The sequence below is a fragment of the Hyperolius riggenbachi genome, chromosome 9 (assembly GCF_040937935.1).
Source record: "Hyperolius riggenbachi isolate aHypRig1 chromosome 9, aHypRig1.pri, whole genome shotgun sequence".
Taxonomy (NCBI): domain Eukaryota; kingdom Metazoa; phylum Chordata; class Amphibia; order Anura; family Hyperoliidae; genus Hyperolius; species Hyperolius riggenbachi.
This window is the reverse complement of record NC_090654.1, coordinates 73876505-73893451: the sequence shown is the minus strand read 5'-3', so window position 1 is coordinate 73893451 and position 16947 is coordinate 73876505. Positions and strand designations below refer to the sequence as shown.

At 42.1% G+C, this 16947-nt stretch overlaps 1 protein-coding gene across 3 annotated transcripts in view; it reads left to right on the top strand.

The window, feature by feature from the left end:
• Nucleotides 1-16947, top strand: part of TMEM43 (transmembrane protein 43) — a 44299-nt gene that overhangs the window by 10291 nt on the left and 17061 nt on the right. For all 3 annotated transcript variants that reach the window (XM_068253067.1, XM_068253069.1, XM_068253068.1), the window contains exons 4-8: nt 3229-3323; nt 8680-8729; nt 10633-10702; nt 11920-11990; nt 14354-14475. In XM_068253067.1, the coding sequence (XP_068109168.1) occupies nt 3229-3323; nt 8680-8729; nt 10633-10702; nt 11920-11990; nt 14354-14475 (408 nt within the window). The remainder of the gene's footprint in view (nt 1-3228; nt 3324-8679; nt 8730-10632; nt 10703-11919; nt 11991-14353; nt 14476-16947) is intronic.

The following is a 16947-nucleotide window of genomic DNA, read 5'->3' as shown; positions in this document are numbered from 1 at the left end:
GCGTTTAGGGAGCGCTTTAAATAGCTATCCATTTCAGAATTAAAACCGCTAATCACAAATTGCTACACAATCGCTGGCAAAATGCTTTCACTTTTTTAAAATCGCTACCAAAATAGCTGGAAAACATTCGTGAAATCCCTTACAAAGCGCTAATTAAAAATGCTAGCGATTGCACTCGCGATTTGTAGTGGGTTCCAGGCCTAAGGCTGCAACAAATAAAATGTGTTTTGTAGAGTAGGAAAGAGTTTAAAAAAATTCCTGTGTTTGGCCTGGGACCCACTGGCAGCGCTTTTGTAAGCATTAGTGATTTGTGAAACACTTGATAATGCAATGCTACGGGGAATTTTTATTAAATTGCATCTCTCAAGTGGGATCACACCCATAGCATTACATTAGCAAGAGCTTTTCAAATGACAAGTGCTTAGAAAAGCACTGCTAGTGGGTCCCAGCCCTTTTTATCATTGTAAAGGTAGCCATTAACCATACAATTCTCCGGATAATAGTTCGTCCGATTCAATCGCATTATCGATCGGAAATGATAGTTTAGGTGCAGTAATGGAAGGTAAACTGCTAAGCAATCTGATGAGATTGATGGAATAATTTGATCCAATTGCATCGCAGCTTTCCTTCCGTTAGTGAGCCTGAACGATTGCTTTCTGATTAATTATACAAACGAACCAGATGGAGAATTGTACCATTAATGGCCACCTCAAAAGAAACCTAAGATGGCGGATATAAAAAAACATTACACATACCTGGGGCTTCCTCTAGCCCCCTTCAGGCTGATCGCTGCTTCACCCTCTTGTTCCAACTGCATCTTCTGCTATTCAGCCTGTAACGTCCTTGAGTCTGGGGCATACTGCATATGTGTGGCTGGGACCGGCCTGCGCAGTATGCTTCCAGTGACATTCGCACAATGGGAGGGGGGGGGGGGAGGGAGGGAGTGCGCATTCTCCAATTAGCCCCGACTGAAGGACTTTACAGGCCGATTAGCAAAGGATTCAGGAGGTGCAGGAGGATGGCGAGGGAGGTGTGTGTGTGTGTGTGTGTATGTGTGTGTATGTGTATATATATATATATATATATATATATATGTGTATATGTGTATATGTGTATATGTATGTATATATATATATATATATATATATATATATATATATATATATATATATATATATATATATATATATATATATATATATATATATATATATATATATATATATATATATATATATATATATATATATACATATAACTAAACGCTGCCATTAAGCTGCATATAATTGCAGCCAAACAACGCTTGTGGCCTGCAGCCAGAAGGCTGAACAGCTCGACAAACGAGCAGTTCAGCCATTCATGGAAAAAAGGCCGAAGAGAGTAAGGATAGCATTATTTTGGAATGGCTAAAATTAAATGATTGTTGTACAGACGCCTTGTTCTGTTCTGTGGAGAGGGGCAGACCACACTGTGAGAACTTCTGTTGACTTTTAGAAACTATAAATCCACATGTTTAACGGAGTCTAAAACAGGGTTGGCCTATGGAAACCTCTCAACCCATGCACACATGGTTAAAAATGGAACTCTTGAGGGCACTTATTATAGATACTTTATGCACCTTTTGTGGACCATAAACCACCCTCAATTGCTGTATGTGTTCATCACCTTCACTGTTTCCTCCTTGTTGTCAGTGCGAATAGAGGGGCTGTGTAGCGTTTCAGTACAACTGACAACAGCAGGGTGAAGCACAATGCACGCTCTGAAGGCTGTCCAACACCTGCAGTGCAGTGGCCTCCTGGAGGTCTGTGTACACCAAGAATGTATACAAAGGAAGAGCTAAGCCGGCACTGCTGTTGCTGTGTTCTTTATTAGCCAGATATTGCTGTCGTCACAGGGTGCATAAAGTTGATACAAAAAATCACATACCGTGCAAAAATGGGCTGGTAGCTGTGAGATGGTGGTGGGCGCTGGGTGCAGGAGTAGCCTGACGGCCGTTTCGCGCTGTCTAAGCGCTTCTACGGAGGCTCCGTAGAAGCGCTTAGACAGCGCGAAACGGCCGTCAGGCTACTCCTGCACCCAGCGCCCACCACCATCTCACAGCTACCAGCCCATTTTTGCACGGTATGTGATTTTTTTGTATCAACTTTATGCACCCTGTGACGACAGCAATATCTGGCTAATAAAGAACACAGCAACAGCAGTGCCGGCTTAGCTCTTCCTTTGTATTCATCTGACATCTGTCCACTTTAGTCAGAGCACGCTGAGTATGCCTAAAAATTCACCCGCTGCAGCCCTGCGGACTCCTATATAACAGATGTGAATCTTTTGCAGTGCCGACTCCTTCCTCTTTTACCCCTTTCTATGTGTCTTTTTTTCACCAAGAATGTATGAATGCTGGAGAGGCTGAGGGGCGTTGGCTCTAGTGAGTCATCAGTAATGTATACATACAACGCTGTCTACAATTAGAACTGAGAGTCTTTTGTTCGAAAATACTGTTCATTTTATTTGGCATTTATTACATGTAGTGATGACTAGGGATGATCAATGACATGGAAATATTTCTGAGTTCATGCAGATGTATGTACATTTTTATGCAAATATATGTAGCTTGAAAATGCATCAATCAACTTGGGACATCCAAGTTTAAATCGATTGGTCCATTTTCAAGCTGTGTGTGTATATCTATCTATCTATCTATCTATATATATCTCTGCATGAACTTAGAAATATTTGCATCACATTGATCTTCCCTAGTGATGACCAAAGGTGCGTACACACATGCGACTATAGTCATTTGAAACGATCGTTCCCCGATCGTTTCAAACGACGATCGTTTTAAAAAAAAAAAGCAGCCAACGACCATTAAGTCTAACGACGGACGAGCTAGATCGTTAAAAACGAACGATCTAGCTTGGCGGATTTTTTCCAATGACTATCGTCTGTAAAAGTAGTACATCGTTGGAAAACGGTCGTTCGTACTAGGCTTGATATGTGCATTTCGCTATTTCTCCATGGAACTTTTCATTTTAATGCGCAAGAGCAATAGTTGCTTTATGTGATGTAATGTTCGTTCTAACGATCAGATCGTTACACACCTTTAAAAACTAACTTAGGTCGTTCTTTCCTCAATTAAAAGTTTGTTCGTCGTTTACAACGAACGATCGTTGTCGCATGTGTGTACGTAGCTTTAGTCTTGAAAATCTCATCCTTGCTTCTGTGTGATTGCAGCCACTGTTTGATCCAAACTATGGGGTGACTCTGCAATGCGTGAAGCTAAAGCGACAGGTGGAAATGTACCAGTGGGTGGAGTACGAGGAATCGAAGTAAGTGCAATAATTGTATATTCTATTAGCATCTCTGTGGAGCTCTAGCCTTGGCATGCTTAAAGGAATACTATCGATACCCAAGTGTTCTAAAATGACACTGTGCAAATAATGTCTAAGTAGCTGTGTAAGCATTTTCCTACTTTTCATGTTAAATATCAGAGGCAAAAGCTGTACTTTATTGAGGGTAGGATTTAGCTATATTGGGACAAATCAATGGCAGAAGGGGTGTCTGCTTCAATGCACAGCCAGAGTTGCATATCAGATTACAGAAAGAAAATATCAAACTCTGAAAGCAAAAACAGTATGAAAAGCTGTGACAATTAGTTATATTTCCTCTGCTCTCTTCAGACAGGTCAGTCAGAAACACAGGACACAGCAGCTGCAGCTGTTGGGAGCTCTCTTCTCTGTCACTCACAGAGCTGCACATAGAGTTAACTGATCAAGTGTGAGGGGAATTTCCCCTCTCCTCATGGCTCAGTCAGCGTCAGTTTTGGCGTCAGTAAAGATTGAAAGTATTTTGCTAACAGTAAACAAAGAAGTTGCTACTAAAATGTATACACCAGTACTTAGCAGCACTTCCCAAACAATTCCTGTGTCAATTGAAAAAAATATGTGAATCAATAGTATTCCTTTAAGGACTTTAGAAAAACCTGGTTATGGGAGGGGGGACTTGTTCATAACTTCTTGTAAAAACTATTGCTTTATGGTCCCCTGCCTGGTCTATAGATGCATTGTGGGAAAGTAACAATATCAGATATCAGAACACATTTTTGAGGCTGCTGTAAGGATATTAATCTTTCTTCCCTCTGTTTCTTTTTCTAATTCTGGCCTTACTGTATTTATTTTCGAAAACTGCATCATTTGTTATACTTATTTGGTCTTTCAACATGCATTCAGACTTTAAAGTGTACCTATGATGAGAAGCGTCTCAGGTGCCATACTTACCTGGGGCTTCCTTAAGCCCCCTTAGGGCCACTCATCCCTTGCGGTCTCCCCGGTTGTGGCTCCGGTTCCTGGCAATTCAGCCCGAAAGCCTGGCTGAGTCGCACTTCGTCGCCCAAGCACGGCCAGGTGTGCTCCCCCCTTGTGCTTCTGTCCCTGGGAACAATCTGCGCCTGGATAGAAATACTGCAAGGGAGCGGAACAATCCCAGGGAAGGGAGCATGACTAGCCAGGCATGCGTGATGAACTGCGACTCGGCCAGGCTTTCAGGCTGAATTGCCAGAGACCGGAGCCATCCAGGGAGACAGCGAGGGACGAGCGGCCCTAATTAAGTAAGTATGGAACCTGAGATGCTTTTCATCTCAAGTTCCCTTTAACTTTAATGCCTAAAAAGTTTTCTTAGGGCTGGGACCCACCAGAAAGCACAAAACTCTATCACAGTCGCTAGCGATTTGTTGTAGCACTTTGTAAGCGATTTTAGAAGCAATTTCCATGCTCCTATACAATACATTAAAGTGGAAATGCTCGCAAAATGCTGCTTGTCCTGTGAATGTGATTTCCCTAATCACACTTACATTGGCAAAGCCTTTTGGTACATTGCCAGCTATTGAAAGCAATCACAAACATCTGCCAAAAACACTCTAGTGCAGTGGTCCCCAACCTCTTTTGGCTGAAGGACCGTTTCCACATCAGGCAGTTTTGGCAAGTGTGTGTGTGGGGGGGAAGGAAACAGTTTTTTTTGTTTGTTTTTTTTGTTTTTTTTTCCTACGGACATTGTCAGACCTAAAGAAGTCCTGGCGGCACTGGTCCCTGACCACCAACCTAATCACTTCTAGCAGTTTTTTTTATTTTTTGTTTGGTTGACTAGCACAGTGCTGCTGCATGACTCACCATAGTTTACTATTTGAGTATGGAGCAGTGTACTCCATTCAGCACAAGATGCACATGGTGTGACAGGTAGTGGGTTTCCTGATCTACTGGTGCAGACAGTCCCCTCCAGCCTTTCCTGCCCTCATCTGCCTCCCCTCAGTCAGTCAGTCAGTCAGTCCCTTTTCTCTCCTCCCCTCACTCCCCACTCTCACTAAGCCTTCCATTCTCCCTACACTAACTTCTAGAATCAGCTGCTTACCTCACCTCCATGCAGAGAGATGCAACTCTTCGGCTGGCAAGAGACCAAGGTGTCTCAGCCATCCTCCCTGCTGCCACCCGGTGTCTGCACAGACAAAAAGCATGCTGCTTTAAAAATTACAGATACCAGGTGGCAGTAGTAAGAGTCTGCAGACAGCTCTGCTTCTCATCAGCATCTTAGTGCAGTAACGCTAAACCGAGTATCTCCCTCTGTAGTCAGGACGTGGCCCGGCTCAGAACAGCCCGGGGTTGGGGACATCTGCTCTAGTGGGTCCCAGGCCTTACTGACTTGCACAGGCTCCTCTCTTAATCCTGTTAATTTCTATAGGGCATTAGGGAATTGGGGGAAATGGCAGAATTGACTTATAGTATCAGTAGTGAGTTTCATGAAAAAGTTTCATGAAAAAACGAATCTATGCCATGGTTGGTTTATCAAGGCAGATGCTTGGAAAATTAGAGCAAAGCTGGAGCAGTTGCCCAGAGGAACAAATCTTATGTTAGTTGTTATTTAAACAGCTTTCTGGTTGGGCAACTGGTTTCCTTTTTCCTGCTGATTATCTTCTGCATTTGTCTTGATAAATCAGCTGTACAGACTTTGGGTCCACCTCTTGCTGCAAGGCACCATTCGCACTCAGAAATACCACTTCCAATATTCTATATATAATATATATATATATATATATATATATATATATATATATATATATATATATATATATATATATATATATATATATATATATATATATATATATATATATATATATTAGTCTTTAACCAGTTCAGGACCATAGGCTTACACCCCCCTAGTGACCAGGCTATTTTTTACAATTAAATTTAGTGCTCTGCAGCTTTAATATCTTGCTGCAAAGCCATACTACTTAGAACACAAGTGATTTCCCTCCCCCTTTTCTGATCGCTGCTGCAGAGTTTGCTTTTTTTTTTTTTTTTTTTTATTAAGTTGGTGTTTTTTTGTTTATGTACTATTTTTTTTTATTTATTTATGTTTTAACCCCTCCCTCCCCCCGACAGCCAATGACAGCAATCGGCTTTCATAGGCATCAGCCTATGGGAGCCGATCACTCTGTGAGCCTCTCCATGGGACAGCCGAGTGACACGGCTGTTTCCAGTACAGCACTGCCATAGATTGCAGCACTGTACAATGTAAATGGTCTCCTAGCGGCGATCGCCACTGCTAGACTGATGACGGAGCAGAGCTCAGTCACTCAAGTGGGGATGTGCGCGCAACGGGACTTGACGCCTTTGGGAGTTAGGCGGTCCCAGTGTTCTCCCCAGGCTCTTTTAGCCGGGTGCTCCACCCGGCTAGTTTTGATGAGCACCCGGCTGTCACAGGCTAACCTCTTCCTATGCTGTAAGCAGAGTTGCGCACAGAAGCACTGGCCCTGCTTTCTCTCATATTGCCCCACCTGGCAAAAAATTTCTGGGGAGAACACTGGGTCCTGGGGCTGCCACCTCCCCAACGCCTATATGCGTTCGGGGAGGAGTTAACCGGCTCGGAACCACATGCATAGGATTTTTCACCGCACTTGCAGCTCCCTATCTCTGATGCAAATCTACGCAGCTGGTTTCACATGGTCCTAAGCCAATCAGTTGCGCGTGTGGCCACTGTTTCAGCTGTCATGTGACAGCTGAGGTTTTGTTCTACTGTTAAGGAGCCAGTTGCGGATGGCAAATACTCATCCAATGATTCAACAATTGATACAAATTGTGAACAATATCTTACCACACCATGAGTTTTGTACCTGCATAGAGATTGTCCTAGGAAGTATCTGGCAGTGGAATAGCTGGAAGCCTGGAAAGAATCCCTGCTGACGTCTGGAAACGTTTAAATAGGCTGGCATTGGTATTTGGGCATGATGCTACATTAAATATCGAACATGTGATGTGAACTGAGCTGACAAGCCTCGGAGGTATCTTGGAGATAGTGACACAGCATGTTTGGAGTTCACCGATGTGTAATTGTTTATTATCGCATGATAACGCATTGTTAGGGATTGATACAACTACTGTCTTATAGTATATGCTTAAGTTCTGGGTATCGGCACCCTAAAATGTTTTACAGTACAGCCGTAAGACACAACTCAGTGTGACTTAATGCATAGACTTTGCATACCATTTTCATTCTTTATTTTGCATTTTATGTCTAATGTTTATTATCACTCTTATAGTGCTGTATGGCTGTTTTCATATTTGTATCATCAATAACCCTGTTTGTTTGTTTTTAAAAAGCCAGTTTAATCGGCTCCTTACTAGGTGATCACTGTGAGCCAATCACAGTAATCACAAACAAAGCTATGGAAAAACAGGCTCTGGTCCTTAACCCTCTTAGCGGTTATCATGAGTCCAGCTCGGGTTGGAAAAAACATGCTAGGAGCGGTAACCCCGAGCTGTACTCATGTTAGCCACCAGAAAGTTTATGCAGAGCAATGTGTGCAGCAGTCCTTTTTACTTCCCGGGGGATCCCGAGGTCAGCCGCCATTCGTTTTTCTCTCCTTCCAATCCCCCTGCAATGTCACTATAGGGTTACAGCGCCACCGGGAGGACAGAGATCTCTCTGCGGTGGGCCAGAGCCTGCCAGTACTAAATGAGTTTACACTAACTTTACTTGTTATTATACTCCACAGGTGCCGCTGTAATATTATTATTTTGTATTTTATATAGCGCCAAATCTTCCGTAGCGCTTTACATAGTACAAAAATAAATAGTGGGGAGCATAGATACATGAAGTTCAAAACCCTGTACGATCAGGACATCCAGCAACACAAATACAAGCATAGGTGATGTGTGGCTTGAGACCTCGCCAATCATGGTACACATTCCTAAATTACAGCAGAATAAGAAACACTAGGAGGGGATCTCTGTCCTTGCGACCTTACAATCTAGCGATATAGTTGGTGTTATTCACTTAACCTGTCAGTGGTTTTAATGTTGAGGTTGATCAGTGTATTTTGCATGGTTTAGAGGTTTCAGCATACTCTCACACAGAGGGTTTAGCCTGGAGTGCTTGGCATGTAGTAGCTGGGGCGGTGTTTCTCTGTTTCCAACGTATCTGAAAACACAGAGATGGAACAAATTCAGGCTGATCATGTGACCTGGCACCTCCCGCTGCAGGCCTTGTCCAAGTATGTGACTCAGACAGGGCTGCGGCCAAAGTATCTGCCAAGAGCCTGGCAAATTCCTTACAGCATGACAGCAATACGAGAGACTCTGTATTCTCATTAGGTTTTCTTATTAAAATGTCAAATTCTATTGTATTCCACAGAGAGTATGAAGAAGGAGGAGAGAAAAAAACAGAGACCAGATACTCTTACAGTGAGTGTCAGCGAAAGGGTACAGCATTGCCAAAAGGTTTTAGTAGTGAAACAAATGTTGTGTTTTGCAAAAGTTTCTGCTTTTAGCATTTTTAGATATTATTTTTTTTATTATTATTTATTTATTTTTACCCTAGCCTAGCATCTGTACGTACATTAAGCCTTTTTCTTAATGTACATACAGATGCTAGATTATCTTTTCCTAAAACAATCTTCTAGTGTCAGTACAGGTGTCCTACAACATTGTGAAGCAATCTGCAATGCTTAAAGTGACACTGAAGAGGGAAAAAAAATGATGTGTAGTACGGATAATTAATAGAACATTAGTAGCAAAGAAAATAGTCTCATATTTTTATTTTCAGTTATAAAGGTTTTTTTTTTTTGTTTTGTTTTATAACATTGCATCATTCTCTAATATTTGCAGTTTACACACTACATTCAGCATTCTATATGTTCACAGAGCAGGCTAATGAACTTTTGAACTTTACTCTGCAGAAAAATAACAAAATACAATGACAGACACTTGAGATAATAAGCTTCAGAAGACAGAGCTCTCTGCAACTTTGAAAGTGGTGGAGCTCAATGGCTCTTTTGCACAGATAACTGGAGTTTAACTCTTCCTGTACTGGAAACAATATGAGACTCATATCTGTGCTACTAATGTTCTATTTCTTAGCTGTACTACACATACAAATCATTATATCATAAGTTTATTTTCACTTCAGGTTCCCTTTAATGACTAACCCGTATGACTGCTGTCTGCAGCTCCCACTCTCCTTCCCTCTCCATACATCAGAAAAGGACCATGTTGGCTCATAGTGTGAATAAAGCCTAAATTATATAAGGTGATAAAGTGCTATAGTGTAAAGCTCCGTATGTACAATATATGAAACTCGACCGATAACGACCGGCTTTGCTGAGAATCCAGCCTGTACAGCCTCAGCCATGCAATGTTGCCTGAGGGATTGGGTTCTGATTGACATGCCTCATAGATGAGGGTACGAGGCTCAAAGTAAACCTAAAAAGAGCCCCTGTGATGTACTTACCTCGGAAAGGGTGGGGGGAGGGGCTCTGGATCCTGCTGAGGCTTCCCCCGTCCTCTCCTGCAGCCCCAATCCAGCGCTGGTAGCCCCCAAATATCAGGCTCCGGGACTATAACAACCCTATGAGAAACTAGCACAGGCGCAGTTGCAGAAATGGCCAAGCCCGTTCGGATCCGCCCTACTGCTCAGGTGTGTGAGGTGCCTGAGCAGTAGAGTGGATACAGTCCAGCTTGGCTATTTTCGCCTGAGCCCCGACGAAAGTCGCAAGTGTGCCTGTGCTTGGCTCTCACAGGATTGTTATGGTCCTGGACTGTTCGAGGGTCCCAGCGCAGGATGGAGGAGGATGGGGGAAGCCTCATTAGCATCTAGAAACGTTTCCCTCCCAAGGTAAGTACCCCCAGGGGCTCTTTTGGTTTTTTGGGCTTTTTTTTTCCGTTACAGGTTTACTTTAAACCAATACACAGTATATAGGTGCCTATCAATAAAGTGCCCAGAAATGAAGATGTTTGATGCTGTTTGTGTACAAGCCGTGCCTTGCGAATGAAAATAGCAGGGCTGTGGAGTTGGTACAAAAATCATCCGACTCCTCAGTTTATGAAACCTCCAACTCTGACTCCAGGTACCCAAAATTGCTCCGACTCCACAGCCTTGGAAAATAGTTTTGTTGTAGGTAAGGAATGCTTCAGAAATCAGTTATTAAGCATAAGCATGGATATTTAGTTTTCATAATAAGCAACTGGGTTGCTATTCTCGATTAATTTTAGAGGTGTGTTTTTGTATTTGATTGGAGAATCTAATGCTTGGTTATGCATTTAACATGCTAAAAACTGAACACTCATGAACACATATTGTTTTCATTAGACACAGAATGGAAGACCGAGGTGGTGAGCAGCAGACATTTCGACCGAGAAATCGCCCATCGCAATCCCAGGTGAGCATTTGCGATTACATCGGTCAGATTATGATGAAAGCAGCCAAAAAGCACAGAGCTAGACATGGTGGTAAATCCAGAACTTTATTCTGTAAGGCAGTGTGTAATCTGTCTATTATGTTTTTTTCTTATATTTATGCTTAATCTGTTAGATCTGAAGTATGGCACGAAATACCATTTGCTACACACAGGTGGAGGAGCTCAATACAAAAGATTTCCATTTGACTTCTAAGGTCAAATTAGAGCACAATACAGACTGACTCACAGAAGGATGACCCTTGCACCTACTTTCCCAATAGAGTTAACTAGACTGGCCCCAGCATGCTCGCTCAGTGTTACAAAGGGTGTCTCCAGTCATGATGGTAGTTCTGGACTTTTTCCGTTTTTTAAAGCTTAGACAAATGAGTGTTATTATAGCTTTTAAAGTCGACCCAAACTCTTGCTCAGCACACAATGAAAAGTATTTAATGGGCATATAGTTGCTTAAGAAATTCACTGCACTGTTCTTTGTGTTTGTTCATCTAGATCAAAGGGTCCAATTAGCTCTTATTAGCAGCTGTGAATCCCAGCACCACAGTTCTCTGCCTGAACATATAACACTGAGGCTTAACCCTTTCAGTGCTCCCAGGAAAGAGATGTCAAGTTAAATCTTCAGGGTTTTTTTAGGACTTCCATAAATTGTAATTAATACATTTTGTTTCCCTAAAGGTTATCATGCTGTAGCTAATATTTTAGAGCAAAGAGGAAGTTTTGAGTTTAGGTCTACTTTAAAGGACTCGGGAGGCCAACAAATGTACTTTTACTTACCTGGGGCTAGCCCATAGCAGTCATTTGGGTCCCTTGCCGCAGCTCTGGTCCTCTCTGGGGTCCCACTGGCAGCCTTTAAGGATCCCCAACCCCGATGCCCACTAATGAGTGCCCTCTTGCTGCAGTTTAATGCAGGTGTTGACACCAGGTACAATTACATGGCAGCCGAAAACTGCCCCATCATACATCAAGGTGTAGCTACTGCCATGCTTAGATGTGCACAAAAATGGAGGATGCCACTCTTTTGCCTGTGCTAAGTGCAACACCTGTTAGCTGACCATGTGAAAGAGGTTTAATGGAAGTGGACGGAGTTCTGCTTATCATTCTGCTAGGCAGACCTTGTAAGCTGTTGTCATCCAGATTGCATATTAGTTGGTCGCTTAAGAAGTGACACACATCCTGTCTTGCAGTGCCATGGCAGTAGAGTCCTTCACTGCGGTTGCATCAGATGTCCAGGTTGGAAGTTACTATCTGTCTAAAGGTGAGCCCTATTGCTTATACATACTTTTTATCAATAGAGATGATCATCAAGATGCAAATAAGTTTGCCTAAAATTCAAAATTCATGTAATTGATATGCAGCTTGAAATGGGACCAATCAGAATAACTTCCTGCCAGTTTGTATTGGTCCAATTCAAGCAGCATATAATTTACATGAAGTTTGAATTTTAGGTGAACTTATTTACATCTCATTATGCATCTCTGTTTCTCAGTATAATTATGGCATGTACCCCCTTATGTAAGCTGGTGTTTACACAGTCTAAGGGCCGGTTCCCACTGGCACTTAAAGGACAACCGAAGCGAAAAATAAACTAATTGTATCTATCTTCCTTCTCCTAAAAATTACTTTTTAAGATATTCCACAGTTTTATTTTATGTGTAAATCTACTTTTTAAGTTTTCCTATTGGTTTTGCTCAATGACACATTCATTGTAGTATGCCAGAGCTAAAATCTATGAACTATTGACCCTTTTTTTTTTTTTTATCTCTTTCCTGCTCTCAGAAGCCATTTTTTTGCTAGGAAAGTGTTTTATAGTTGGAATTTCTTATCGGTGAGGGTCACACTGTAGTCACTTCCTGTCTGAGTCAGGACTGAGTCAGCCACTTACATAGCTGTTATTTATATTATTATACTCTTTCAGGCCTTGTTCACATTGCATTCGACTCGCGTGTCCGTCCGCGGTGGCCTTATTTTGAGGCGTTTTTTCTTTCCGATTCCTGGTGCTTAGGCGGGTGGGTTTTTTTCGGGGGGGGGGGGGGGGGGGGGTTAGCGGTTTCCGATGCATTTTACCCGGGCTTTAGTCAGGAAGTGAGTTATTTGATCCTGAAAAGAATAAATACAATGTATTCTTAAAAACGCGAACACAATAGCTCCACAAAGAGGTTTTGTGAGCATTTTGCTTTTTTTCCTATACCTCCCATTATAGCAAAAATGCCCTAAAATGGCTCAAGCACCGCTTTTGAAAACTGACAGTGCACGGAACGCTTTAGTCTGAACTACACCATAGCACAACATGGTGTAAAGCGTTTGAAAAAACGCTAGCGCTTACATTTTTCTAAAAGACTCGTCTAATGTGAACAAAGCATCAGGCAGAGAAATGAAAAAAAGGAACACAGCCTAGTTATTTGTGTGCTTGGCATATATATATATATATGTATGTATATGTATGTGTATATATATATATATATATATATATATATATATATATATATATATATATATATATATATATATATATATATATATATATATATATATATATATATATATATATATATATATATATATATATATATATATACATGTCTATCTCATCATGTCACATGTCCCTTCGGGTATCCTTTAAGTGGTAAATGGATCTGTGAAAACGGATCCAATTTCCTTTTAAATGGATCCGTTGTTGCTCCGTTCCCGTTCAGTTGACTCAGTTCCGTTTTCCCATATCCCTCCAGACCCATATCACCAAAGTGTCTGGAAGAATCGCTGCAGCACCAAACCTGCGGAGCGTGCGGAACGGATCCGTTCAAACAGATGAATGTGAATGGATACATAGGTTAACATTGGATCCATTCGCATCCGTTAGGATACGTTCTGTTACAATACGCGGCAGGCCGTGTTTTTTTTTTTTTTTTTATTGCCAGCGTGAACCAGGCCTAACCAAGCAATATCTGACATATACATACAGGAAGTCAACGTTGCAAACTCAGCCAGCAGGGTAATAAGTAAATAATGCAAAACTGGTTTAGGTTCAATGAGTAAAACTATTTTTATGCACTTCAAATCATGGTACATTCTACACAATTTGTATTGAAGAAAACATGAGGCTTACTCTAGTCCTAACCACCACTCTCCCTACTTCTGACCTGAACATCTTACTACCTGTGGTCGCACAGTGCAGCACTCCATGTGAAAGCATTGAGCTGTTGCCTAGATACATGGCCTACCTAATAAGCAAGTATTGAAGATGACAAAGTTCTCCACAGCAGTCTTAATTCTTCAGCCTTGTGTTCTCAGATATTGCATAGCCCTCTTTAATATCAATAGGTTGAGATCTTTACAGTATACCAAAGCTGGGTTATGAGTATGTGTTTCCTAGGAGAGGTCAATGAGATGCAAATAGCTCAATGCAGGACTATACAAATTATGTATGCAAATTTATGCAGCTTGAAAATGGATCAATTGAATTCCACATTGGCCTGGACCATTCCTAGTGTCCCCTGAAAGATGAAGAAAAAGGATAGTCATAACGGCTTTCTCCATTTTTAATGCATTTTTTTAATACAAATATATACGTAATGATCTGAATGGTGCTGACATTTGATCTTCTCCCTTTGCTCCTGTCAGGTCTGATTGAGAAGATAGACAGTTTCAGTCAGCTGAGTCTGACAAACATGGGGAACCCCCAGGCCTTTGTTATCAAAGAGGGGAACTACTTCTATCACAGCAATAATCCCAAAAATCCAGAGGTAATGAAACTTCTGTGTATCATAAGTGTATTCGACTGATGTAAATAGAGCATAGCATGAGATGCTTTGTGACTGAACCCTAATGTGGAAATGTAACCAAACTAGTGAGGAGCTGTGCAGGGGAGAGAGATGGTGGAGAGCTTTGTAGGTTAGAGTTAAGATTTTGAACTGGATCCTCTGGTTAATTGGAAGCCAATAAAGAGCTTGATAGAGAGGGGCAGCAGAAGGAAGTGTAAGTAGACAGATGAATGAGACAAGCAGCTGAGTTCAGTACAGATTGGGGCAGTGCCAGTCTGTTTGTTTGTAGTCCACAAAGCAGTATGTTACAATAGTCCAGACAAGATATTATAAGAGCATGTAATAGCATTTTAGTTGTAACCTGAGTTAGAAAAGGACTAATGCGAGATATGTTTCTGAGATGGAGAGTTAGGGAGTGACTGTGAGGAACAAAAGAGAGAGAGAAGTCAAATATTACCCTGTGCTTTGGGAACTGAAGTTATGGGGATGTTAACATTTATTGTTGTTTTTCCCACAATCCTTCAGGGCAAGGTGAGACGTTGCCCCACCCAAACGCAGGAACAAGCAGCACTTCCCCTATAAAACAATCACATGGTTAGTCCACCCTCTGTGCTGTTTGTTCCTGCGTCCAGGCAGGTCAGCATCTCCCCTGGGAGTTGGATCTGTGTGCTGGGCTGCAGGTTTGAATTCCCGTGGGTGGCTGAGACTGTGGAACTGAGGCAGTCTAGCCTACTACCCCATGCTGGATACTATGTGGGTAGCCTACCTTTCTCTCCCAGGCTGATGGGGAGCAAGTGTGGAGGGCGCGATTTTCCCGGACTGTCTGTAACGGAGGCGGCAGGAGGAGAAGACTGCAGTGGCAGAATGGGCTGTTGCCATCAGGTACGCCGTGCTGACCGTTGGCTGGTGTGGTAAGCGTGCAGCCGCGTCGGCGGCTGGTCCAGGCGGCCAATGGTTCGCATGGGACTTCCGGTATGCGTAACTTCCGGCGGGTATGCCGGAAGACGCTCTTTATGCCAGCGTCTCTATGGTTCTTCGGTCCCCGCCTCGTGTGACGTCATAGACAGGAAGTATAAGGGAGGAAGCGCGGGCTGAGCAGGTGCTTTCATTGAGACGCCGTTTTGTGTTGGACATAACCATGTCAACTTCTGACAAAACGGACAGCACCTCAGCCGCCCAGAAGGTGAGATGGTGGGGTCATTCTCTTTCTGTGGCTGTATATATCTTATGATTAAAGGTATATTTGTTCAGTATGCGCATATGGAGGAATAGGCTATATACTTAGCAATTGTTAAGAAAAGGGTTCTTAAAGTTACAGGTGGTTCGTTATTTTGCCATTTGATTTGTTTCATTCTAGGCAAAATCTGGAGAGTCGTCAGAAAGGCCAAAGCCTCCTACTTACAAAAGATGTCCTGTTTGTAATATAAAAATTCCATTGCCATATGCTAAAACTTTGTGCCAATTATGTATGGAAAAAGTGTTGGGGGAACAGCCTGGGTCGTCCATTCAGGACACGTTGCTGGCTTTTAGAGAGGAAATCAATGCTTCTTTAGCTTCCTTCAAATCCTCCATTGCAGAGGCAGGTACATCATCTGCTCAAGTTGTTTCTGAGCCTGCTTTACCCGATAAAGATGGTCAGGAACCAATTGAGGCTGAAAATAGTTCAGAAGAATCTGAATCCAGAGAATTGGAGACAGAGACTTCTTCAAGGTTTAAATTCCGCATTGAAGATACTGAGACACTAATCTCAGCAATCTATGAAACGTTAGAATTAAATAAAGACGTAGTTTCAAACTTGTCATTACATGATCAACTTTATAAAGGTATGGAAGAAAAAGAAGGCCTTGTTTTTCCTGTACATAAAGCTATTAAACAAACAATTGTGAAAGAATGGAATGAGCCTGAAAAGAGGCTTTTGTTGTCTAAAGCCATTAAAAGGAGATTTCCCTTTTCGGCTGAAGATACAGTTCTCTGGGACAAATGTCCAAAATTAGATACGCCCTTTTCTCAGGTAACCAAACAGGGGGATTTGGCTTTTGAGGATCTGGGAGATCTAAAGGATCCAATTGATAAAAAGATTGATGCTTATCTTAAAAGATCGTGGGAGGCCAGTGCGGCTACATTTAGGCCGGCTGTGGCTGCTACTTGTGTATCCAGAACGTTGGAGCTCTGGATAAATCAGTTAAAAGCTAGTATTTTAGCAGGTGCTCCTATGGAACAATTGTTGAATTCCATTACTATACTTACAAAAGCGGCTGCCTATTTGGCAGATGCGTCAGCAGAGATTGTCAGGTTCACTGCAAGAACGACAGCTCTGGTTAATGTAGGCCGCAGAGCCTTATGGTTGAAAACATGGGACGGAAACTTAACGTCAAAGAACAGACTTTGTGGAGTTCCATTCTCAGGAGATTTACTGTTCGGTCCAGAGTTAGATTTGGCTCTGGAAAGAACAGC